This window comes from Lithobates pipiens, unplaced genomic scaffold (assembly GCF_037356315.1).
Source record: "Lithobates pipiens isolate NorthernLeopardFrog02 unplaced genomic scaffold, aLitPip1_a1.2 Scaffold_25, whole genome shotgun sequence".
Classification (NCBI taxonomy): Eukaryota; Metazoa; Chordata; class Amphibia; order Anura; family Ranidae; genus Lithobates; species Lithobates pipiens.
Window position 1 is genome coordinate 209,648,725 of NW_027507787.1, and position 26,941 is coordinate 209,675,665.

At 40.8% G+C, this 26,941-nt stretch overlaps 1 protein-coding gene across 1 annotated transcript in view; it reads left to right on the forward strand.

Annotated features, from left to right (window-relative positions):
* DOCK1 (dedicator of cytokinesis 1) overlaps positions 1-26,941 on the forward strand; it is a 613,707-nt gene that overhangs the window by 483,990 nt on the left and 102,776 nt on the right. The window contains exons 34-37 of the mRNA XM_077455510.1: positions 13,350-13,435; positions 13,617-13,773; positions 16,477-16,517; positions 26,430-26,520. Coding sequence (XP_077311636.1) covers positions 13,350-13,435; positions 13,617-13,773; positions 16,477-16,517; positions 26,430-26,520 — 375 coding nt within the window. The remainder of the gene's footprint in view (positions 1-13,349; positions 13,436-13,616; positions 13,774-16,476; positions 16,518-26,429; positions 26,521-26,941) is intronic.

Below are 26,941 nucleotides of genomic sequence, written 5' to 3' on the forward strand. Positions count from 1 at the left end.
ATCAAAGCTATAATTGCATGGCAGGCTGAACCCAACAGGCTTTCCTGGAGCTTTAATAGAAGACAACAGTCCAATAGGCTAATATGTTATGTTGGGTCCTTTTGTATGTAAGAAGAATTTGGGGATATATATAATTTGATCACTGTACCACATCAACTGCTATATGCTTTTTTGGTGATACCAGTTATAGTGCCCACCACATACATTTAGGTTATACTGTATTTTATCATTCTAACACTGTAGTTAGTTTTAGTAGTCCAACAAACACTCCCAATACCTGTTTATGGGGACCAGAAGCAGCAGGCATTTATATTGGATGACTCAGCAGTTATACAATACAGCAGGATTCTGTCAACTGTGGCAGGTGGAGCATGGGCTCATTTCACACATAGATTCCCTATACACATGAGACCCCCATCATCTTCTGCGAGGGGGAGCTAGGTTTGATTGAAGGCTGAAGTGTGAGGGAGGCTACCATTGGGAGAGGAGTGGCCCGGGGCATCTGGAGGGAGGGGGGGGGGGGGTTCCTGGGTGAGCTGTGGGGAGGAAGGAGGGGGAGGTCGGGGGTTGACCTGTGTGATGTGGACACACTCCGAGTGGGTGGAGGGGTTTCCTTGTGCCACATTGATACAATTTTGATATATTATGTCCAATAAATGTATAGATTTTGTTTTTAATTGCTAGCCTTTGCAGGTGCATTTTTCCCTGTGTGGTTTTGTGCACAGCATATATTTTAAGGATAGAAAATAAAAAAGCTTTCATCTGTGTAAATTACGGTGAAGTATTATTTAGCCATGTGCAGCTCCAGAGACCATTTTCAGACTTAGCAGAAATAGCTGAAAGGCTTAATAAGTTTGTGATGGAAATTAACGGTCTAGATCCAAATGTAAATGTTCAGTGTAGATATATTGTGAGCCTTTCGAGCATCCTAATGCAGGTGAGTAAAGAGTAAGCGCTTAATAATTATTGGCGCATAGAGCATTTAAGCAACTAGAACTGTACTCATTAAATTTTAATGGAACAGAGACCTTAATGGTTTGGGAGTTTTGTTGTTCTGCTATTCCCCAGCAACTTGTAGGTTGTAAAGCAACGCAACAATAATCGTCGATCGGCTTTGAACTCTGGCATTAGTGGATCCATTATGACTGTTTATAGTGGTTCCACATGTAGTAAGACCGTGTCCTTGGAATGAATTATTTTTAGTTTCTTGCCCTGCCATTATTAAATGTCATACTGAGATCACTAAAGGCTTGATAAAGTATAGTGGGCTTGGTCTTGAACTGAAAATGTGGGCCTCATCATTTGGATATAAATAAAATGTAATGTTCCATAGAGCAGTTATTGCATCTTTTATAATTGGTCTGAAAAAAAAAAAAAAAATCACCTGTTCATAGAGTTCAACCAAAAGACAAAAGCATATACATTCACACCCTGCAGAAGTTATTTCAGAGGAAGGCAAAACAAATAAATCTTTATCAAGTATGCATTTTTAAGCAGCTCTTTAATTGGTATTAAACCACCAAAACCAAATTTTAATATAGCTTATTAATCCCTAAAGTGACACTAAAGGCTTTCTTTTTCTAAAATTAAACGAGAATTTTTATTTTATTTTTAATTTTTTTCCATATTCATACTTACCTAGGTGGATTCAGCATTGATCCGATGCTGCATCTGTCCCCTGGCGCCTCTACACTGAGAACCGAGCTATCGAACATCTCTGATCGCTCAGTTCTCACAGATCCTCGAGCAGAGAGCTGCTGACTGTCAATCAGCAGCTCTCTGCTCCCGTCTCACTCATTGGAGTGCTGGGCTGTGGAGTTGCGGGGAGTGTCTATCTCAGCGGCTCGCTGAGACAGGTGTCAGTCCAGACACCTGGTGGATCCAAACTTGCATTGTCGGGATGACGCGGTGCCTGGACTGATTTCTGTGACATCAGCAGAGAGCGAACTTGAGTTCACTCTCTGCTGAAAACGGGTCACAGGAGTGCAAAACTAATGGCACTTCCATAGGAGAAGCTTTGACTGGACTTCTCCTTTAACAAAAGAGGTTATACTTGATTGCTCTGTGCAGTGATATTGCACAGAGCACTCCCTTACCACTTCCAAACATTTTGTCAAGCCAGGTGATGCCAGCAGGGCCACCCATAGCTCAAATTTCAGCATATCATATATCACATATTCAGTGTAGCAGGAAACAGCTGAGCTGTATATGGCCAGCTAAACTAGAGTGCTTATACACACACACACACACACACACACACACACACACACGCACACACAACCCCCCCGTAACACACATGCTCCATATCCTAAATTTAAAAAGTAGCCCAATGTATGCATACCTTTTAGCTAGGTCCATGTTTCTTATGGCTACTGCTGCTTTGGAAAAGAATGTATGCACATCTCTGCCCCCATTCAGCCCAGTTTCATTTTGCCATCAGTACCTGGAAGATCCTAGTATTATAGTTGAAGCTGAACCCAGGAGCCCTGTGTTGTAAGGAAAAAGTGTTTTTCACTAAAATACCATGCTGTTTGTGTTTCAGCACATTTCTTTACATTATTATGTAAGTAACAGAAGAGTTTGATCAGACATTGTTTCATTGAGATGGATCTGATGGATGAGCAGCAGCTCAAAGTAGGACTACGCGGGCCAATATAAATATTCAAACAGACCCTCTAGCAAAAGAGAGTAACCAGATTGCCTACCTGGACCTGTGTTTTAGCCTGCAATCATATAGATGTATCAGTGAAGATCTAATATGTTTTGGCATTAGTTTATATTACAAAGGATACAGGGAACTGTCCAGTAACACAAGAGGTCAGAAGAAAAGGCCAGTGAAAGAGGCCCCTGGGAGCATATCCACAAAATCTGTCCTATGTTAGCCATTCAGACTGTGGACAATTTATTCCTACTTCCTCCTTTCACCAATGGATGTGCAAACACTATGGAATAATATAAAAAAAAAAAAAAAAAAACACTCATGTTCTGTCTATTTTGTATGTATCCAGTATAGTGCATTGGCTTATCTCTAAGGTCACAGCCTGAGAACAGCAAAAGGTCAAACCGCCAGGGTGCGATACCTTCTCCCCTCAATGCTTATCTAAACTGATATAAATATCTCAGTTTCAGCTAATTTCTGCTTTGAAAAAAGGTCAAATTTATGATCGTATTTAACATACTAAATTAATCAACTGCACAATTCTCCTGAAAGGTTGTAAGCGATAATAGGTAATATGTAATTATGGGAAGAGATAATGATAGTAATTTTAATTAAAGCCACATCCTGTTTTCTGTTCTTTTAATTATGCAATTTTTTTTCCAAAAACTGAAATGCAAAAAGAGAGAAAAAAGGGAATATGACAGTTTAGTAAATTAGTCTGTGTTATTTCTTTATATGTTTGAGGTATTTGCAAACCCCACCTGGATTGTCTGAAGCCACTTTAAAGTGAACCTGTCACAATTTGACATATGCTGGATTCTGGATATAGTGCTTTAAAGCCCAGCTGAAGTTCAGCTAAATAGATAAACCACCAAATTTCTGCGCAGGTGAGACCAGAAAAGCTGCTGGCAACAACACAATTGGATGGTTTGTGGACCGTGAATATAAGCATAGAGTTGCCCTGCTGAATTAACTACTTCAATACCGGCATTTTCACCCTCTTGCTGCCCAGACCAATTTTCAGCTCTGTTACATTTTGAATGACACTTGCGTGGTAATGCAACACTGTACCCATATGAAATTTTGATAATTATCTTCCCCACAAATAGAGCTTTCTTTTGGTGGTATTTGATCACCTCTGCGGTTTTTATTTTTTGTGCTACAAAACAAAAAAAGAGCGACCATTTTGAAAAAAAAACACAATATTTTTTACTTTTTGCTATAATAAATACCCCATTAAAAAGAAACAAAAACACGTTTTTTCCTCAGTTTAGGCCAACTTGTATTCTTCTACATATTTTTGGTAGAAAAATATTGCAATAAACGTATATTGATTGGTTTGCGCAAAAGTTATAGCGTCTACAAAATATGGGATAAGTTCATAAATGGTCCATAGTGGTGAAAAGTGCAAATCACAACAAATTTATAACCAATTTATAATGAGAGTTGATAGTCTAAGATGGTGAAAATGAAGTGAAAATCACAGCAATTCTTTAAAAGTGCATCCAGCATGGATAAACGTGATTACTCCTTGTGTGAATCACCCTAATGTGCCGCCACCGAAAAATTAACAAAATGCCTCCTTACCAGAAATACTGGACTTTAGATTATAACCGTCAGAAATGCTTAATAAACCCAAAGACAGGACGTCCAAATGCTGTCCCATCTTGCATTAAGTGGGACATAGGCGTACACACAGGGTGTGTCTGGGCACATCTTAATCACTCTGCATGTTGCCAATTCCCCCTGCTTCCCATCTCTAATAACTCACATTAAGATGAATAAAATCCTGGTTCCTGGGAAACAATTGGAAATCTCACAGATTCGGCATACATGGTGACATCACAGACGTAGACTCTGCCCTACTTGTTTCATCAAAAATGATGCCATCATAAGCATGGCCGCGGTCATAGCATTTCTGACTCTTATAATCTAGAATCTAGCGTTTTTGATTAGGAGGCATTTTGTTAATTTTTTGGTGGCGGTGCATCTGGCTAATTCAGTCAAGGAGTAATCACGTTTATCCATGCTGGATGCACTTTTAAAGAACTGTTTTGATTTACACTTCATTTTCACCACCATGGACTACTTATTAACTCTCATTACACATTGATTATGCATTATGTAAATCTAAATACATACCTACTCACCTCCATGCTGCAGCTGTCCCCCAGTGGCTCTAAGCCAGAGAACTGAGTGAGTACATGATCGCTAATCACTCAGCTCTCTCTGTGCTTGAAGTGGAGAGCAGAAATTGGCAATGATTGCTCTCCATTGTGCACCTATAGCACTCACTGGAGCGACAGGCTGGACAGGGCACAGTTGGCTTCGGTTCTCAGCCACACACTGAGAGCCAAAGCCAGCTGTCAAGCCGCTGGGTGGATCCCGACAATATGGTCAGGATCCTTTCAAATCCTGCAGTGTCTGCTGATTCTGGGTCACAGAAGAGCAAAAATAAGTGCACTCCTGTGACCCACAAGAGCAGTATGGCCAAAAAAGCTTTGCTTTTTTGCTTCTCTTTTTTTTAACATTTTAATTCAGTTTTGGAAACCGGTCACATATGTCATGGACCTGAAAATATTGCATAAAAGGGAAGTTACGTGATTTCAGATTTAAGGAAAGATTAACTGAACTAGATTTATTCACCCTTGAAGGGGGTATATCATTATCTTTTATAACTATCTAAATGGCCCATACAGAATATTCATGGGAATGCTGTTAACTTTAAAGTTGAGATGAAAGACATGGGGGGCACTGTTAGTAACAAGAGGAACAGATTGAACCTCTGCATATGGAAAGGGTTCTCAACTTTTAGCTGTGAAAATGTAGTTCAACAAAAATGGGCTCTAGGAATCGTGGTCGATTGCTTTAATAGTGGTAAGTGGTGTTCCTAAGAATGTAATGTATTAATGTCTCTTAATTGCTTAAAAGAAATGACATTGATCTGGAGAGTTATCTTGTTTGCTTTAGGGTTTTGCCTCCCTCAGGATCAGCTGCTGGTTTATGGTTGAGGATGTGGGCTTTGTTTTGATGGATCTACATCTTTCCATTACTGAACTATGTCATTGCTATTAACCTTACTACAATGTATGTATGTATGTACTAGAATGTAAAAAAAGTTATGGCATACTACACATTAGCCAGGCTGACTTAAGGGATCTGTAATGTGCATGTCACTTTATAATTGTAACTACTTACAGAATGTTACCTCCAAACCATGTGTAGAAAAGTACCTATGGGCATGTTACATTTATAACAAAAACGGCTAGTCATGCAGATCCCTATTAGGCTTCTAATATCCTTATAAACCATTTTAATCTAAGCGTCAGGCAAATCTCAAAATACAATCGTATAAGGAAGCTGTTTTACCTGCCAGGGGATGTACATTTTAGTGCAGTTCTGAATTTGGCACAGCTCTACCACTCAGAAAAGCCCTGTCTGGACGAGGAGGTAACCTGTTTTTTTCTTTGCTGCATTTTAGATAAAATTACTGGTCTTGCTCCTCCACTAGCCTGAGATTGGACAGTGAAATAGAGAAGCAGGAACCCAATGAGCTTATCTCTGTGTCACTCTGCTCTATCCTCCTATCAGAATTCTACTTGCACTGCAGCACAACTGACTGGCTCCATGTCCTACTTTTTACTCCCCCAGTCTTAACCCTGTTCTACAGAGACTGCAAGAGGCTGATAGGAAGTTAAAGTGGATGTAAACCCTCACATATACCCAGTGAAGTGAATAGCCTCAGGTGATACACGGAGATTAAACAAATCCTCCTACATAGGTTTTACTCAGGGCCGACGGTACCTGTAGGCAAAGTAGGCGCCGGCCTAGAGCACACATCAGTTGGGGGAAGGGGATTGCGCTGGCTTTATGTGGCGGTAAGGAGTGACACAGACAGAGAACAATTGGGGCTCAGGGAGAAGGGGCTGTCGCTTCCTAAGATGACTGCGCCCGGCCTTCCTTCTGCTGCTCAGGTACATGAGGCTGCGGCGCTGCAGTGCAGACTGAGCACCCTGCACTGCTAGTGCCTCTCCCATGTGACTCTTCCTTCCTTCCCCCCGACGACCACTTTAATCCTTAGACAGCAGGTAGAAGACAGAGGATGCGGCATGTCCAAACACAAGGCAGGACCTGTCCAACTCTTCAGGTTAAAAAGCCTGTGATTTGTTTGCTAGGGGGGATCCTAGCAACCATCTGTCAAATGGAAAGTTTGAACAGCCTGCTTAGACACACTGCATCCTCTGTCTTTTACCTGCTGTGTAAGGTAAGGGAGGGGGCATTGACATAAAGGGGACTGTATTGCAAAGAAAGAAGGTAGCTGTAAAGGGGGCCGGGATACCAGAAATGCGGGGACTGTGAAAGGGAGTGGGGAGCAAGTAAGGGGAGGGGGGACAGCTGTAGGAGAGACTGGGATACAAGGAGGGGACTGTGAAGGGGACTGGGGTGCAAGGAAGGGGGGCTGTAAATGGGATGTGGATACAAGGTGTGGGGCTTTGCGGGGTTCTGTGTTGCAAGTATGGGGAGCAGCTGTGAAGGGGACTGGGGTGCAAGGAAAGGGGGGGTTTAAAAGGGACTGGGTTACAAGGGTGGCTGTGAAGGGGACTGAGGTGAAAAGACAGGGGGATGTGAAGGGGTTTGGATGCAAGGAAGGGGGGCTGAGGACACAGATGTAAAGTGGAAAGGTCTGCGATGTAAGGATGGGCTGTGATGTGAAGGGTGAAAAGGGGGCACTGATGTAAATTGGGGGACTTTGATGCAAAGAGCTCTGTAATGTAAAGCAGACACTGTATTGTAAAGGGCTACTGTATTGCCACTATTTGTCTTCAGGCCAGGTCTAGAGGTGCAGGTGTGGACCATGGTTGTAGAAATATGTGGAGAGGTGCCGCAAAAAAAAACTTCACCCCTGCCACTTCTACCCTATCCATGGGCAGGGCAAAGAAGGGGGAGAAGGCATCAGGCAGCAAAATGGGTTTTCGCCTAGGGTGTCAAAAATCCTTGCACCAGCCCTGGTTTTACTTGTTTAACTGCAGTCTTCTCTTCCCTACAACCCTTTCGAGCGATAAAATCCCCATGCATCTGTGAGGAGTACGGAGAAGGAAGTAGATAACTGCAGTTAATGGCTTTCAGACACTCTGTGAGAGCTGATTGGAGGAAAGGGACACACCTCCCCTTCACATAGGCAGAGGAACCAAGGAACATGCAGAGCTGTATTCTGAATAGACAAGCTCTGTGCTTATCTCCCTCCCTGACACAAATTTTTGGCTCATGTTATCTCATGAGTCAGAAAACTTCTCATGCTGATAACAGAGGAAAGAAGCACCAGAAAGGAAAATTAGGAAATATTAGGTATACACTGGCTAACATTTACTCCCCAAATAAAAACCCTATAAACTTTTTGAGGGAAATACTGGCCAAAATACAAGAATTTAAAAGTGGCCATGTAGTTATAATGGGAGATCTGAATCTCTGTCTAGACCCCATACTTGACAGCACGTCCCGGGTACTGGGAAGGAATAGCACTCAATTAAAAAGGTTAATTCAAAATTTGAATAAAAACCAACTAGTTGATGTATGGAGGGCACAACACCCCAAAATAAGGGACTACACATTCTTCTCCCCAGTACACGGGTCATACTCAAGGATTGATTATATTCTTGTGGAACACAGAGCCCTAGAGATGGTACTAGAAACAAGTATAGAAATAACAACACAGTCAGATCACGCGCCTTTAAAAATGAAAATGCAGATTCCCGGACAAAGTAAATGTTTCTCTAGGTGGCGACTAAATGACACGTTGATTCTTGATAAGGAGGGGGGGGGAAGTAGTGAGTAAGGAATTAGAGAAGTACTTTCTGATGAATGAGACCGAAGGAATCTCTGGGCAGGTCCTGTGGGATGCCCATAAGGCGTATATTCGGGGGATCTTGATTGCACGAGGTTCGCAGAAAAAAAAAGAACGTATAGAGAGGGGCAATAAACTCAGAGAGGAAATCCTCAGAATAGAACAACAACATAAAATGGGGCTTACAGATAAAAAGCTATATCAAAAATTAACGTCCAGGAGAGAAGAACTACGTGGGTTAATGGAACAAGAAACTAAAAAATTTTATAATCAACTTAATAAAGTGAGGTATCAAGAAGAAAACAAACCCACTAAATATCTAGCCAGGATGCTCCAAAAAAAAAAAGCTACGAACTACATAGAGAAAATTCAAACAGAAACCGGGGACATGGTATACGCTTCAAAAGAAATAGCCGAATCATTCAAAACATACTACGGGAAATTATATGCGGTAAAAAACAACCCGATAGATAAAGAAGGTAAACTAAAAGAAATTGATAAATATTTAAATAAGGCGAGACTCCCCAGGATCAGTGAAATTGATAAAGAATATTTAGAAAACCCCATAACGGAAGCAGAAATAAATGAGGTATTAGCGGAATCAGCTCCTGGGAAAAGCCCGGGACCAGACGGTCTGACAATTAGTTACTACAAGAGGTTTAAGAATATACTAGTACCGAAACTCTGTAAGTATATGAACGGGATTGGGACAGAATACGCCATGAGTAAAGAGGCGCTATCTGCCTCAATAACGATCATACGGAAAGAAGGAAAAGACGAGACCAAGTGCGCAAGTTACAGACCAATATCACTCCTTAATGAGGATACTAAACTATTTGCTAAGGTGTTAGCAAATAGAATGAAAAAAGTAATGAATATACTAGTACATCCAGATCAGACTGGGTTTATCCCCGGAAGAGAGGGAAAGGACAATGGGGTAAGAACTTTATTGATTCTATCTCAAAGGAAGAAGACGGATCCCCCGGCGCTACTATTATCAACAGATGCCCAAAAGGCCTTTGATAGAGTCGATTGGGGATTCATGTTCCAGACAATGGATAAAATGGGCATAGGCCCTAGGATGGCCAAACGGATTAAAATGATGTATGACCACCCGACAGCGACTGTAAACATCAACGGGTTGCCCTCCTCTTCCTTTGAGATGGAAAATGGGACCAGACAGGGATGCCCACTGTCACCTCTTCTTTTTGTGCTCTCGCTGGAACCCCTACTCGCGACAATCAGAAACAACCCGGAAATAAGCGGAATTAAGGCTGAGCAAGAGGAACATAAACTTGCAGCATATGCAGACGACGTGTTGTTTTATATAAGTAACCCAGTAGATTCTCTGCCCAAGATAACAAAGGCCCTGGATGAGTACGGGAAATTATCAAACTTCAAAATTAACCAAATAAAATCTGAAATCCTTAATATAAATGTAGGTGCGACGGAAGTACAACTAATCCAAGAACAAAGTAAATTTAAATGGACAAAAGATCTGAAATACCTGGGAGTAAAATTGGCAAACACTCTGGATAAGATATACCGCCTAAATTATATCCCTTTATTGAATGAAATAAAAACTGAACTCAGAAGAGCAAGTAATAGATCGATCTCGTGGATAGGTCGAATAAACGTGTATAAAATGTTTATTCTTCCAAAAATTTTATATAAATTCCAGATGTTGCCAGTTGAAATCCCACCCAGCTATTTCAAAAAATTAAAAGCAATAATGAGCAAATTTATATGGAATAATAAAAAACCTAGGATCTCCCATGGAGTATTAAAACAAGAAAAAGGGAGGGGAGGATTAGCGGTCCCTGATTTACAATATTACTATCAGGCGGTGGTCTTATCAAGAATTGTAGAATGGGTAAAAGGGAAAAAAAAAGAGGAAAAAAGATGGGTTAATTTAGAATATACATACAGTAAAGCACAATTAAATAAGATAATATGGAATCCCCCAAAATACAGGGTACTAGATATAGACACAAACAAGTTAACACAGATTGCACTGAAGATATGGGATAAGGAGTATAAAAGATTAAATGGACACTATAATTCGCCACTGATAACCTTAAAAGACAGCGAATATTTCCCACCGGGTAGAGGGGTGATAGGAGGGAACTGGATAAGATTAGAGGGGTCACAAATAAAAGATATAATTAAAAAAGGGAAACTTCTTTCACATGAAGAATTAGTGCACATGGGATTTATGAGAAGGGACAGGTGGCGATATCTCCAGCTGACCCGTTTCATAGAAAAACTACCCCAGCCGATTAGATCTGAAAAGTATTTGACAGGGGTGGAACAACTTTGTACGGCTGACAGTGCAAAGGGTATAATATCAAAGCTATATGGGCTATTGATGCGGACCAGCTGGAAAGATACGCCGCCATATATAAATAAATGGGAAAGGGAATTGGGATCACAAAAAGGTAAAGAAACAATAAATAAAATATTGAAAATGACACACCGCTCGGCAAGGGATAATAAAACAGCTGAGATGAACTACAAACTTATCTCCCGATGGTATAACACCCCGGATAAGGTATCTAAATTCCAGCTAGGCGGGACCGCCGAGTGCTGGCGGGGCTGTGGGAAAACAGGTACCATGACACACATCTGGTGGGAGTGTGCCAAAATTAAACTATACTGGGAAAAGATCCTTCAAATGATTAAGGAAATAACTCAAACAGCATTGAAACCAGACCCCTGGGTAGTACTCTTTCATGGCACGGAGGTTGGGGTTAAACAATACCAGGACACAATCATCCCGCATCTATTAAACGCTGCGAAAAAACTGATCCCTAAAAAATGGCGAGAGGTAGAGTGCCCAACAACATGGGAGTGGGTAGATGCGGTAGAAGAAATATATAATATGGAAAGCCTGTGTTTGAGAGAAGAAGAGGAAAGGGCAATATTTCTAAAAAAATGGAGAGGTTGGAAACAATTTAAGCGGGATTGGAGTTTCTCCGCACAACTAAGACCATAAAGACCAGGATATCAGGAGCAGGGACACTACTGACAAGGGGAAAGGGGAGGGGGGGGGTAGTATAACTTTAATATAATTTCAGTGAAATATTGGGAGTAAGATATAAGAACAGTTTTAAGAAATATGAAATAAAAGTTGGATAAATGTTTTACATTTAATTATACAAGTAAGTAACAAGAAAATAGCCACAATGATGTGAAGATTAATTCTAAGAGACAACAATGAACGTTAAGTTGATTTTTAGTCTCAGGTAAAGATTCGCTGATGTGGACAAAAAAAAAAAAAAAAAAAAAAAAAAAAAAAAAAGAAAGAAGCACCAGAGAGAAACAACACTTAGAGCTTTGGAGAGAGACAAGTAAACACTGCAGATATATGTGCTTAGCTCAAATTCCATTACCGGGTTTACAACCACTTTAAATTAAAGAATTTTTACCACTTGACTAAAAAGATAAAAATTAGAATGTAATAATGAATACAGAGCTGCATTAATTTGCGTCTGTTATATCTGCCTAGAGTTCAGCTTTAACCCTTTCACCCGCCGGGTCTGTACGTTGTGCGGACCTGATAGCGGGGGATAATACACACAATCCGTAGGCAGCAGCCACTGGGATTGTGTGTGAAAGGGACAGGTAGACTCCTGTCTGTCAGGTGAGAGCATTCATGCAGCAGTGCTGCCGTCTGATTGCTCTCACACACCCCCGGTACCGCCTGCTATGCCTACCAGGCTCCACTTGCCTATCGGCGGGCCCCGGAGCTCCATTGTGGGTGTCGGCGGCTGAAATGGAAGTAGAACAGTCTATATGTCTGCTCTCCCCCCTTCTTGTGACCTGGAAAGTAACATCTCTGACGTCACTTCCGGGTCAAGCTCTCACGGCTAGCTCAGCCGGGAAATAATGTTTTTCAATGCGATCTTTTAGACCCTGCATCGCTTAATAAAGAGAACCTGTCGCCCAAAAAAAAATCACATAACGGACAATGTGATTGACAAAATTTTTTGCGTGCAAGAAATAGTAACACAAAAGTGCATAAAATCCCCCTAAAATAATTTTTAAGCCCCCCATCACATATACACACGCACAAACGTAAACGCATGCATCGGGGTGCCTACACATTAAAATGTTGATTGTGATACACATTTTACATATCGCCGTGCACACCGGAGAGCGAGCAATAATTTGAATTTGGAATTTCCGACACACAAAATTTGAGATCTGGATCTCAACTTTTCCGACAACAAAATCCGTTGTTCGGAAATTCCGATGCACAAAGTTCTATGCGTGCTCAGAATCAAGCAGAAGAGCCACACTGGCTATTGAACTTCAATTTTCTCGGCTCGTCGTATGTCACCGCGTTCTTGACGTTTGGAATTTCCGACAACATTCTGTGACCCTGTGTATGCAAGACAAGTTTGAGCCAACATCCGTCGGAAAAAATCTCATGGATTTTGTTGTCGGAATGTCCGATCGTGTGTACGCGGCATTACACACAACACCTTCTCAAAAACACAAACTGATACCTATAGGGGGCTTTTGAAGCATCATCTATAGGGTACTGCAGTTTGACGCCACAAAAATTGAAGGTTTGCCATGTTGGGTATCTATTTACTCGGTTATATTTTACCAAAAATGTGTGTAATTTATTGCGTTTGTTTGCCCTAAAATTTACGTTGGTTTGTTTTTTTACTGAAATTTTGCTTTTCCTAGACCTTTGCAGTAATATCGTTTGACATAATAAAACACGCAAAAACTGCTCTGGCAGCGAAAGGGTTAATGGTGCATTATCTTTCATTAAATCTGTATATTTTTTATGCTGTCGTTACATTTAAACTTGTATTTATGCTCTGTGTCTTTCAGTTTGAGAATGAGATTATAACAAAGTTGGACCATGAAGTGGAAGGAGGGCGAGGGGACGAGCAGTACAAAGTGTTGTTTGAGAAAATGTAAGTGTTGATTAACCGCTAAGCTTTAAACCCAAGTATAGGCACAGGAGACAATAACAAGCAAGCCGTGAACTTTACACTTCATTTATAATTAACATGTGTTAATGAAGCACAGGGATTAAAATAACATTCAGGAACCAGATTGGAGTGATTTATTTTTATTTTTTTCTACTTATTGCAGACTCTTGGAGCACTGTAGGAAACATAAGTATCTGGCAAAGACCGGAGAGACCTTTGTGAACTTGGTTGTTCGCCTGATGGAGAGACTGTTGGACTATAGAACAATAATGCATGATGAGAACAAAGAAAACCGGATGAGCTGCACTGTCAACGTTCTGGTCAGTGTGTACTTAGAAGATGGAAGGAAACATAGGCTTTCTTAATGGGGTGAAATCCATTATAATGACTTAGATTTGTCAATATGCCTTAAAGTGGAACTCCAGCATAAACTTTTTGTTTTTCTGAAAAAGTAGAAAATGTGTAGAATTTCTGATTTGTGTCACTGAGAACATATTCCCTCACTTCCTGGCCTGACCTCCATACAGGAAGTAGAGGGAAAGCTCTCCGGTGGAGACACAGCCGTACACATTTTGAAATTAAATATTTCCCACTCTTCAAAACAAAAATTAAGTTATGTTATTTTATGTGTGCCTGTTGTTGAGATTTCCCCTCACTTCCTATCACATTCAGTAAGTGGAGCAAAATCTCCTGGACAGGGACAAAAAAAAAGAAAATGTAAGGCTTTAACTCTATACTACGCTATTCAAAATTGAAACCAGAGCATACATTATATTGCACTTTTTTTTATTTTAGTTTAGAAATTATTTTGCTGCAGTTCATAAAAATATTAAGCCTTCTAAAGGTCTTCCTTATTCCACTCTCTCCAATATGTTGTAGACCTTTAAGCCTTCTTTGCTTAAAGTAGAACTAAAGGCAAAACTTTTTCTTTTGTTTTGAAGTGGAGAGGTATAAGAACACCTGTCAGTTTGTATCGCTGTCTGTGCCCCCCATATTCTGTTTACCTTTAGTATTGAAAGTGAAAGTTAAAGAAAATCCCAAATTTTGATTTGTTCCCAGAAAAGTAATAGAGGAGAAATCCTCCAATGGGGACACTAGTTCTGGTGACCTGGGAGTCCCCAAGTAATTTTTATAAATTTTCAGGGATTTTCTCTCACTTCCTGTTTGGGGGATGGTGAGGCACAGATAGCAAAACATTAACCAACAGGAGTAAAAACCCTCCCTTTCGCTATCCAAAGTGAAAAATGAAAAATCTTCCTATAGTTATACTTTAAACATGCATTTCAAATATTTTGAGAATACCCCCCCCCCAGCCAAGCAAACAGCTGCCATAATAGTGTGTATTCACTAGACCAGTGATCTCCAAACTGTGGCCTGTGTGGCTAGATGTGGCCTTTGCTTGCCTTTATCTGGCCCTTGAGGCATTATTCCTGCCATGGACACCAACAATAGGGCACGATTCCTCCCACTGACACCAACAATGGGACATAATTCCTTGCACTGACACCAACAATCGGGCACTATTCCTTCCACTGACACCAACAATCGGGCACTATTCCTTCCACTGACTCCAACATTCGGCCTCTATTCCTTGCACTGACCAAAAATGGGTCATTGTTTACTCCTGCTAGGAAAAGTCTGACCCACCTAAATTGTGAACTACAGTAAATTGCTCCTTTGTTTAGAACAGCCTTGCTCGACCTTTTTCAACCTAGAGGAACCCTTGATATAGTTCTCCAGTCTCAGGGAACCCCTGCTAACAATTAGAAATCTACAGCTCATGATACATTAGTGTGTTGGTCAGTGGGAAAAATGGTCCTTATACATGTGGTCATTGGGAAGAATTGCCTCCTTACAGATAGCTAAAAATATCAATGTTGTCAGTGGGAACTTATCAGAGAGGCAGAAATGGCCCAATGATGAAGGAACCCCTAGCAACCTCTGGAGGAACCCTAGAGTTCCAGGGAACCCTAGAGTTCCAGGGAACCCTGGTTGAGAATCACTGGTTTAGAAAGTTTTTAGACCCTTGCACTAGACCATCTTCTTTTTTTTTTTTTTTTTATACCATAAGCAGGAATAATAACTCAAAGAAAATAAGTGATTTTAGTGCAGTCTTACTTTTCAGCCTGTTTTTAAATGGTGCTTGTGTTTTCATTTGGTACTGATTTTAAGAGTGATTTAAGAGGCAAGTGAGCACATATATGTCTGTAACATAATTTGTAACCTGTATTTTCATATGATGCCATTTATGACCCAACACAACCACCTCCCAAAATTGTATTTGGGTTGTGACTTGACAAAAGGGCCACCTACCTGATTTCACTGCTGCTACCTTACAAGAGACCATTAAGTAGCAAAAGACTATTATTGCCCGAATTAGTGTTAAGAATCACCACTAACACATTTTAAATAGCCTTTTGAGAACCGCTGGCACGTCAGGAGTTGAGGACCTTTTGACAAGTTACAAGAGACTTTTGAGATACATTGACCAGTTGGAAGAGACTGTTTGGAAATTCTCATGTGGTATTTACAATACTCTAAAATAAACTGTCTGAAGAAATAGGCACTTAACCTGAATTGGGTCATGGCAGTATTGATCAGCAACCCACCTTGTGGACAAAAAATATTAAATTTTTCTTGTACAATACCTCTTTCCATATTTTGGGTAAGCAGTGGGTACCCTCCCATTACTTCTAGTCTGTTCATGTACATGTGAAGGATGTGGTTCCATACTCCCTTGTTTATGTAGGAAAATGATGACCAGACTCTGGACTACTCATAATCCAAAAAGCAAAACCCCAGTCAATGAAAAAAAAAAGTTACGAAACCAATCTAATAAAATACAATCATCCAAAAAACCAGACTAGTTCTGAAACAAAAGGTTTCATACGCTTGCCTAATAATAATTTTACTGAACAAATGCAGTTCCTGCTAAATCGGAGAAATAGTTGGATACCCTTTTAAAGCTACAGAAGGACAAGGAATGATAGCTGAAAGTAATATTTGTTATCTTGTCTTTGCAGAATTTCTACAAAGAGATTGAGAGAGAAGAGATGTATATAAGGTTTGTAATCCTTCCATTATGAGATCTAATATATTGCAGTTTTACTTTGTGAAATTTTAGAGCCATTACGGAGTTCACTTAATAGCCATTACAACTGAGGAATGTCATCTGGACGGGGGATTTCATGAATCCCACGCATAATAACGATATTGCAGCACATGGAAATATCAATGCTGAATTTAAAAAGCTTCACTACCTTTTGTCATATTCTATATATACAAAACTAAGAAGATGAAAGCCAGAATGCACTAGGGAAGCTGAATTCTTATTTTATGTGACTCTCTACCAGTAAGGTTGTGCAGATAGAGAGATGTGGTGGCTGCATGATACTTTTAGTAACAGGACATTTTGTTAGTGCTTTCATCCTGCCTTCGCCCTTGCTTCTTTCCCTTCCACTGCTGACATTACCCACCAACACTCCACAAGATGGCAGTAATGCCTACTTTTGCAGTGGAGGATTGAGTTTGGTTACTGTTCTTGCAAAGAATTGGTATGCTTGTATTGGTTGCCCCCATTGGAGGGGTAGTTAACCTTCCTAGTACAAACAGTTTTCCCATGTCAGGGCTCCTCATCTAATGACTGTTGGGCTAATGATCAAGAAGCAGCGGGGCGTATGGAAAAAGCAAAAATCTGCAGAATGAATAAAGAAGAAGCAGGAATATTTTTGCCCTGAATTTTTCTACTTGTTGGGTTGTTCAAAGATAAATATGGGTTTCAAGAAAAAAAAAAAGATATTCGCCTAGGTAGATTCCGCATCTGTCCCCTACCACTGCACTCCCGAGACCTACGGAAAGTATATTATTATTATGCATGATTTATATAGTGCTAACAGTTTACACAGTGCTTTACAATGTAGAGGGGGGACAGAACAATTACAGTCCAGTTCAATACAGAAGGGAGAGGAGGGCCCTGCTCATAGAGCTTACAATCTAAAGAGAGGGGGTGGTACAAAAGGTAATAGATGCAGGGAATGGTTTATTGGGGTGGCTCGGGGACAGTTGTTAGGTGGGTGTAAGATAGGCTTCCCTGAATAAGTGAGTTTTCAGGGATCTCCTAAAGGTGGACAGGTTAGGGGCTGATCGGGCATACCGGGGCAGGGAGTTCCACAGGATGGGAGAGGCTCTGGAGATGTCCTGAAGTATATCCAAAATAGCTTAGGCCCTACCTCTCCTTTTAAAGGAGTAAACCATTGGGAAATGTACAGTTATTGCAGAGATGGCTTTACATTTTTTTTTTTTTTTTACTATGTTGACCCATCTACACATTAAATTGACTTGGTGCCACAAAGAAGGCATTAGAGGGTCAAATCCAAAGGAGGAACAAGTCAAATGCTCCTCCATACCTGGAGATACCAACTTTATTTTTTTTTATTTTTTTAGCTCCCAACAGCAGAGCCGAGCAACGGGTGCACAGACAAAAGGTGCTGTGCTGTACTATATTAAAATATAATTTTTATGTGCACTGTGTGGGCAGAGCACAGGTTTTAATATTAATCAAATATTCATTCTGTATGTGCGGAGCTAGAACTGATTTAGTAAGGTGCTTGAACAAAATAATATGCTGTGTAAAGCATCAACTTGTCTAAACAGACTATCATTTTACATAAATGTTATTTTAAGTTACAGTTCTGTTTCTTGTACCTTTTCATATTCATTGTATTATTTGTATCCTTGCTCGTTGATAGCTGAACAAATGCACTCTATGTATGAATTTCATTTTCTTCCATTATTGTAGCTTCAATAGGCCTTAGCGTTTTACGGAAAAAGAATGCATGCATTACTGTTTCACCTTTCCAATTTGTGGCTAGCTGATTACACAGTTACTATGTTTTATATTATTGAAAATGTAATAACGGAAGCTTGTTCTTCCTGAAGCACAAAAATGAATATATCTGCCAAGTTCAGAAAGCATTATGTAACCTAATAGCGGGTGAACTTTGCTTTTAAAGGACTGCAATAAGTGCAAATTGTGTGCAGAGATGCTCGTTTAGGACTTTTTCTCTGGCAGCATTCACCAGGTGTATGGACTGTTGCCAGCTTTTTCTGTTCGATGGTTGGCTGTTCCGATCATTTTTAGGTCGATCTGCCCCCTGAATGATGGGGGAAGTTGGCACCTCCTTGGCCTACATATTTTATATTTGCCCATCGCTGAGCGTGGCCAAATTTTTAAGGGTCTATTCACACTTGTGCGTTGCAGCAATGCAAGTTTCCACAACCCATGCTGATGGACCTGCTCAATGTATAGTGTGTTGCGGTGCCATTCATCCTGAATGGCACCCCAGTGCACTATACAGTTGAGTGCAATGCATAACCCACCATGGTACACCATACCGTGCTTTGTAGTACGCTACTTTTTTTTTAAAAAAAAGGTCATGCATGTAGTTTTTCCAGAGTAGTGTGTTGGCAGCCCATTCATAATGAATGTATTGCCTTAACACCGCACGCGTTAACGTGTAAAATGTGTGTCAGCACCTTGAAACATATTGCTTTAGTGTGAGAACCTTTTGTTAAAATGATTTTGTCATGAGAAACATTCGGAGGCTGCCATTCCTAACCTCTTTGAGCATAGTTTCATGGCTGGAATTCTTAGGAATTCTGGCACATATTTACAATAGGTTTATTCCAGGTTTGTGACTCGGAAGTATTGATGCCAGATACAGCCAGGAAACTAGCTTGTCAATGTTGCCCAACAATGGCAGTACACATACTTTTTTTTGTCAAGGCAGAGTCGCTTTAAAGTGGAACTAAACATAAACTATTTTTAATTATTTTTGTTCAAGTATCCTCATATTGTGCTCTTTAAAAAACAACCATACCATCTTTTTCCAGAGCAGCCTGTATTTCTCCTGAGGTTACCTGTGGGTTTTTCTTTGTATCCCAAACAGTTCCTGTGGCAGTTGTGGCTGAAAGCTTTCTTGATCTACCTGACCTTGGCTTGGCATTAAGAGATCCCCAAATTTTCCACTTCTTAAAGTGGTTGTAATCCCTATTTAAACACACACAAAAAAACCTGCAAGACAAAGGCATAATGAGCTAGTATGCATAGCATGGGTGTAGCCGGGAACGGCACAGTACAACTGAAGCAACGGCACGTACGCGCCATTGCTTCAGTTGTCTTGAGTGCGTATGTGCCAATGACGTCGGCACATGCAAATACAGGGATATTGCCTAAACCGTGTAGGTTTAGGAGCTATCCAGTGCAGCTACAGGTAAGCCCAATTATAGGCTTGCCTGTAGTTTAAAGTGGTTGTAAAGGGTTTACAACCACTTTAATAAGTGATTAAAGAGTACCAACTGGCATATTAAAGGCTTTGGATATATCTTTTTATATCCTTAATGATTAAATACCTTAAAAGGTGGGATTTTAAAGGCAATACCTATAACAATGTTTTTTCATATTTATATACAAATATATTTATTAGTACAAAACAATTAAAAACTACAATAGTATGATTATACAAAATGTTTACACGGTATAATATGCAATTTGTACAGGTATAGAGCGACAAAGAGCGGCTTTTTTAATTGTTTTGTACTAATAAATATTTTTGTATATAAATATAAAAAACATTGTTATGGATATTGCCTTTAATATCCCACCTTTTAAGGTATTCAGTCATTATGTACATTAAGGGATGATGGCAATAACATGCCGTTCCATACGAGTCTATGTAATCCATCTTTTTTCTATCCTTTTCCATCTTTGTAAAATTTCATTACCTTGTTATGCAGATCTTTTGACTGTCCTTTTCTACCTCTTCATGGCTCAGTGTCTAGCCTGCTTGGTGCATCCATGTGAGAGCTAACAAACTCATTGACTATTTATACACAGACTCTAATTGTGATTTAAAAAGCCACAAATGTGAGAAATGCACCTTTAATTGCCATGTTAGCCTGTGTGTGCCACATTCTGTGTCTCTACCAAGGCCAAACATTCCAGGTTATGTCAACTTTTTATCAGGGCCATTTGGGTGATTTCTGTTATGATTTAAAAAGGATCCAAAAAGCTTTGTGATAATAAATGGCTTAATGTGATTGCTATACTTAAAATACTTTTTTTGGCATTATCAGTCATATTTTCAATATTAATGCCAAACTTTCATAATTTCTGCCAGGGTATGCAAACTTCTGAGCACAACTGTACCTGTAATGGGCAATATGTATCAATGATATATACTTGAAAAATGTGTAGACCCTAACTGAATGACCTTTAGTTTTCTAAAGCTCTGTATATTCTAAACAATTGCCTTTTATTTAAAATTAAATCCTTGTTTTTCCTCTTTTTACCCATTGTTGCATCTCAATGCTGCTCATCTCCTACAGCCTCCTTGATGGCTGCATGGCATTTTTTTATAGGGCACTGATGGTGACAACAGTGGGCCATGTTTGGGCAACATGTATTGAAAAAGCCACTTGTAGTCACCATCATAAGCCCATTTGACAAGGTGGCCAGACAAGAGCAAATTGGGAGACAGGTTCACAGCATTTTCACTCTGTCATAGAAGGGAACTAATGAAGGACCGTTATAGCCATATCACAATATAATATTTAAAAAAAAAATGCAGCCTTAAAATATATTGAAAATTACTTTTGGAATGCTGTTACCTTGTTAAATCTTATGCCGTGTACACGACCAGACTTTTCGACAGCAAAGGTCAGATGGAACGAATCCGCCGGACAATTCGAACGTGTATGGACTTCATCGGACCTTTGCTGTCTAAGACGGACTTTAGATTTAGAACATGTTTCAAATCTTTCAGACGGACTCAAGTCCAGTCGAAAAATCCATTCGTCTGTATGCTAGTCCGATGGCCTAAAACCAACGCTAGGGCATCTATTGGCTACTGGCTATGAACTTCCATATTCTAGTCCGATCGTACGTCATCACCTTCAAATCCGTTTGACTTTGGTGTGATTGTGTGTGGCCAAGTCCGTTCGTTCGGAAAGTCCGTCGGGAAGACCGTCGGACCTAGTCTGCCAGAAAGTCCTTTCCTGTGTACACGGCATAACAAGAGATGGTAGTTGGGTTTACATATGTTGTAAATAGAAACCAATTAACAAATCCAGTTCACTGAACCTCATCCTATACTAAAAGGCACACCACTGCTACTCTGTAGGCAACAAAAAAAATAATGTTGCAGACCCAAGGAACAAGTTTTGTAAAAAAAATAAATAATAATAATTCACAACCTTGTATGGCTATCTTAAAATTTGAGTAATCACTTGTAAGCCATTTGTCCAAGGACAACAATAAAATTAAAATGAATATAAATGCATGAGCAAGCTGCTGCCTTCAGCTTGCTGGCTAGGCTACAAGCTCGTAAAATACAACGTGCTTCTAATTTTTAACTGCTACAAGCACTCAAAAATGATCTTGTGTAGTGAAATCTCTTATACAGATTGTTTGCTCTGTATTTCAGTCTAGTGTTATTATGTTCCTCCGTCCTTATCTCAGAAGAGTGTCATTATATTCCATAATCCGCTTTCTTATGCATGCTTCTTTAACAAAATCGTAAACTGTCCTGGCACTGAATGGAGGCTGCCCAAAGTCTTGTATTTTGACAGATGGAAAGGAATAGATTGGGCTTTGGGATAAAAAGAATTGGAACAAAGTGGCTAAAATAACAAGGGATAAGCTGAATGGAGGAAAATAGAGAACTGGCGTTTGATTAGGATCCAGGCTGAAAGGAAGGTTTTTTACTGGGTAAACACAAATATACGTTTTCGTTTGAAGATCATCAATTTTGGAATATTTGTTCCATTTTCTAATAGTTGATGGGGTCAAAACGAAATTCTGTGAATGTGATTTAATTTGGGAAAAATCATACATATTGTAATGAAACCTGATTAATACATCTGGAAGTACATTCAGATAGCAGATCTGGATGAAATTTTAAGGACTAACAAAATTAGTTGAGTCAATGATGGCAAGAGGATTTCCATATAGTCGTTCGAAAAAGAAATTTAACACGTGTACCCAGCTTTAGGTTTTTATGCAGTGGCAAAGTGGGGGCAAATTATATGTAGACATAAGATGGTGTAGCACCCTCTACCAATAGGTAGGTGTTGGTAAGGTATTTTTACCAGGTTATCCAGCACAGGTAAATTTAGGCAGGCGTATGCTGCGTGCTAGGCCTGTCTGTTTTGATCTGGGGGCTGGGAGTGGTCAGAGTAGCTGTGGGCATTACCACCTGTGCTCTGGCTCTGAGGTGCCTCCCTCTGTTCCAGGGAGAATGTTATGGAAAGGGGGCTGGCCCTGGAACTGGAGTGTCGGGCAGCTTGTGTGTGAGCCCTGACCAATCCCCATCGAGATTGGCAAGGGGCGGGCCTTATATGTAAGTTGAGGTGATTCTCCACGGCGGGGGGGGGGGGGGGGGGGGAGAGTCAGCTGGCTTAAGTGAGGAGTGGCATGTTAGTCAGTCGCAGGAGGCCATCCCATCTAGGGGGGCTGCTCCGATCACAGGAGGGGAGAGCTGTGAAGGGAACATTGCTTCTACACGGTCATTGGCAATGTTTCTGCCACCACAGGGTCAGATGGCAGGGAACTACTGGAGCAGAAGGGCAGGTGAAACTGTTGGTATGCATGGTCCTGTCAAAGTTCCTCATTAAGGACTCAGGTCTGTTGGAAGTTTGGCGCGTGTGTTACCACAGTGCGGCTGGAGTGCCGAGGAGTCTGTGAAGGGAACTCTGCTAGTACACGGTCACTAGTGGAGTCTTAAGCAATAAACCCGGTGGATGATGGGGAGTCCTGGATCAGAAAAGGGACTGGGGATCTGTCTCAAGTTGATGCTACCTGCAGGCACGTGATTTGCAAGTTGGGCTTGCTGGGAACAGTAGTCCAGATTTCCTAGAAGATATGCTTTTAACTCACTTGGCCTCCGGGGAGATGTTCTGCAGGCCTCTGGCCTAGTGGCAGCGAGCAACAAGAGCCACAGTAGAGAAGCTTATTCAGAGTGGGCCCCTACTATTCAATAGAAATGGATGTGACATATTTCAATACAGTAATTAAGTTAATGCTGGAGGAACCAAGTGTACAGGAGGCAACAAGTTATGGGCAGGAGATGAAAGATCTAAGAATATTACTTTTACACGGTCATTAGTGATGTCTCTGCCACCACACGGTTGGCTGGTTAGATGACTCTTAGATGGAATAGTCTGCGGGGGTTGAGCCGCAGGCCGAGCAACAGTCTGCATGGAGATGTAGGAGGAAACTAATACTAAATCCTATATGCACATTATATCTTCTGGCTCTAACTTTATTCAAAGTGTACTAAAATCCTTAAATCTGATGGCAAAGACCTATCTTAAGGGCATCCCATATTCCTATCCTTATCCACGTTGTACCCCCCCCCCCCCCCCCCCCCAATAAAACAACAAAAAGCTTGCAAAAGACTGTTCATATTGTCTGGAAAGGATGTATGAAGTCTGGCAGTGGGGTGATATTGGCAGATTGTTTGTTACTAGCTGCAACACCATGGCTACAATGGTATAGGATGCAAGTAAACGCATATATGACCATTTTTGGTTGCATACAAAGGTGCTATTACGAATCCTGACAGAAAGTGGACTTAACTATTTTAGCAAGTTTTATATGTGAACATAAGATGGTATTGGGTGTAAGAGTGAATACATTGATGGTATTAGGCTGGAGCTAAAGGTGCATGATATGGCATAAATCATTGCCACAGAGAGGGAGGTGCACGTGCTAAGAAGATGACAGGGAAGTAGGATGAGTTGAGTTATACTGAAGTGTGTGAAAATGTACTTAGTCCGTACAGGAGTGGACCACCAGTGGGCAGGCAGAGTAGTTGAGTCATGTTTTGATCTAATCAGCTCAATGACTGAACATTATCTGTTAGAGCAGGACGGGGGGGCGGGGGGCTGCCATTATCGGAGATTACTAGAATTATGGGTAATTCACTATATGAGCTGGGTGACCAGTAAACAAAACTGCACAAAATCCAGGTTACTACTAGAATTTCCAGGTATAATGAAATGGTTTTGCCAGTTCTGAAGAATTTAAATCTGTTTACCTAAAAAGTCTCAAAGAAAATGAATGTTATGGCTTGATTGTCCTATGTGGGCTCTGTAATACAGCTACGGAGAGCCTTAAAGTGGTTGTAAACCTCAGAAGTGAAATATGAACAAAGCATATCCTTCTATAGAGTGTACTTGTCTCAATTAGGAGCACTAAGGGATTGATTTATTAAAGGCAAATAGACTGTGCACTTTGCAAGGTGCAGTTGCTCCAGAGCTTAGTAAATGAACAGAAGCTCTGCTGACTTCCATCATCCAATCATGTGCAGGCAAAATTGCTGTTGTGTTTTTTTTTTTTTTTCCCTTGCATGCGATCGTGTGTTCTTTGCAAAATGAAGCTTTACCTCATTTACTAAGCTCTGAAGTAATTGCATTTTGCAAAGTGCACAATCCATTTCCCTTTAGTAAATCAACCCCTAATGCCTCGTACACATGATCGGATTTTCCGACAACAAAACCGTGGATTTTTTTCCGAAGGATGTTGGCTCAAACTTGTCTTGTATACACACGGTCACACAAATGTTGTCGGAAATTCCGAACGTTAAGAACGCGGTGACGTACAACGAGCCAAGAAAAAGTAAGTTCTATAGCCAGTGAGGCTCTTCTGCTTGATTCTGAGCATGCATGGACTTTTGTGCGTCGGACTTATGTACACACGCTCGGAATTTCCAACAAAAAGTTTTGTTGTCAAAAAATTTGAGAACCTGCTCTCAAACATTTGTTGCCGGAAATTCCGACAACAAATGTTCTGTGGAGCATACACACGGTTCGGACTTTCCGACAACAAGCTCACATCCAACATTTTATTGTTGGAAAATCCTATTGTGTGTACATGGTATTAGTGTAATTTCTGTCTGGTGCTTTGTCCCTCTGCTATCAGCATGAGTCACTTCTGACAAGTTTTCCTAACACCAAGAGAAAAAAGGTGACGGGAGGGATCTTGAGCTGACAGCCTCAGCTCTGTTCCTGTGTGCTGTGTGAAAGGGGTGTGCCCCTTCCTTCCAATCAGCTTTAGGAGCTCTTCTCACTGTGCTCTTTTAGTGTGTAATTTCACCTTGTTTTCTCACAGCTCAGGCAAGCTTTCTAAACTCAGAATTTGAACAGATGCAGAGAATATAAAACTGCAGATAAACAGGTACAACTTATGTAGGAGGATTTGTTTCATCTCTGTATGTCACCTGAGGCCAGTCACTTCACTGGGTATATGTATGAGTTTACAACCACTTTAAGAATGATCTGTTATTTCAGACTTCTAGAGGCTGCCTGGTTTTAAAGCAGCCAGTAACCATGATGGAAAAAACACAGTTTGTGAGTGTTGAGTACTAGGCAGCATAGCACTTAAAGTGCATTAAGGCCTCTTTCACACTGGGGCAGTTTTGAGGCGCTACAGTGCTAAAAATAGCACCTGTGTAGCGCTTGAAAAAAATGGCCCCTTTCACTCCAGTGTGAAAGCCGGAGGGCTTTCACACTGGAATGGTGTGCTGGCAGGACGGTGAAAAAAGTCCTGCTATCCGCATCTTTGGAGCGGTGAAGGAGCGGTGTATTTACCGATCCTAAACCGCTCCTACCCATTGAAATCAATGGGGCAGTGCTGCTATACCGCCGGCAAAGCGCTGCTTTGCGGCTCTTTGCGGGTGGTTTTAACCCTTTATCGGCCGCTAGCGGGGGTTAAAACAGCCCTGCTAGCGGCCGCATACGCTGCTAAAAATAGCGGCGCTTTACCGCCGATGCCCGCACCCCCCCAGTGTGAAAGCATAGACTAGGTATCATTTTGTTTCTTCATGATGTTTTCTACAGCCCCTCATTTTAGGACTATAGCCTGCGTTTTAATATGCACGGAGTTCATGTTTGGCCTTTTGTCTTCTTTGCTTTTCAGGTATTTGTACAAACTGTGTGACTTGCATAAAGAATGTGATAACTATACGGAGGCTGCCTTTACACTACTGCTTCATGCCAAGCTGCTAAAGGTATGTGGAAAAGACTGCTCTTTATGATTTCTTTGAATGTAAGCTTGACCAGTACTGTGTGATACTGTTGGGGTAAAACTGGTCTAAAGCTGCTCCAGGTTGGCGTTTTGGCATATTTAACAGTAAGCAGAAGCACTCATCTGAAAGTTTCCATGGGCTAGTCTAAACTTCAGTATCAGAAATCTCTTCTTGGATTCCACATTGGCTTTGCCCTGGAAATCAACATGAAATTTAATTTATTGAAAGGCAGGGTAGAGCTTGGTTTGCATGTCTGGATGTTGGCTGGAGTGCTTTTTTGGTAGTTTAAGCCAGACTGGAAAAAAAAGAAGAAAAAAAACATTACAATACAATATTTTAAAGATCATCATAGGCTAGAACTTTGTTTTTGTTTTGGATAGACTAGGGCAGTGATGGCACTCCA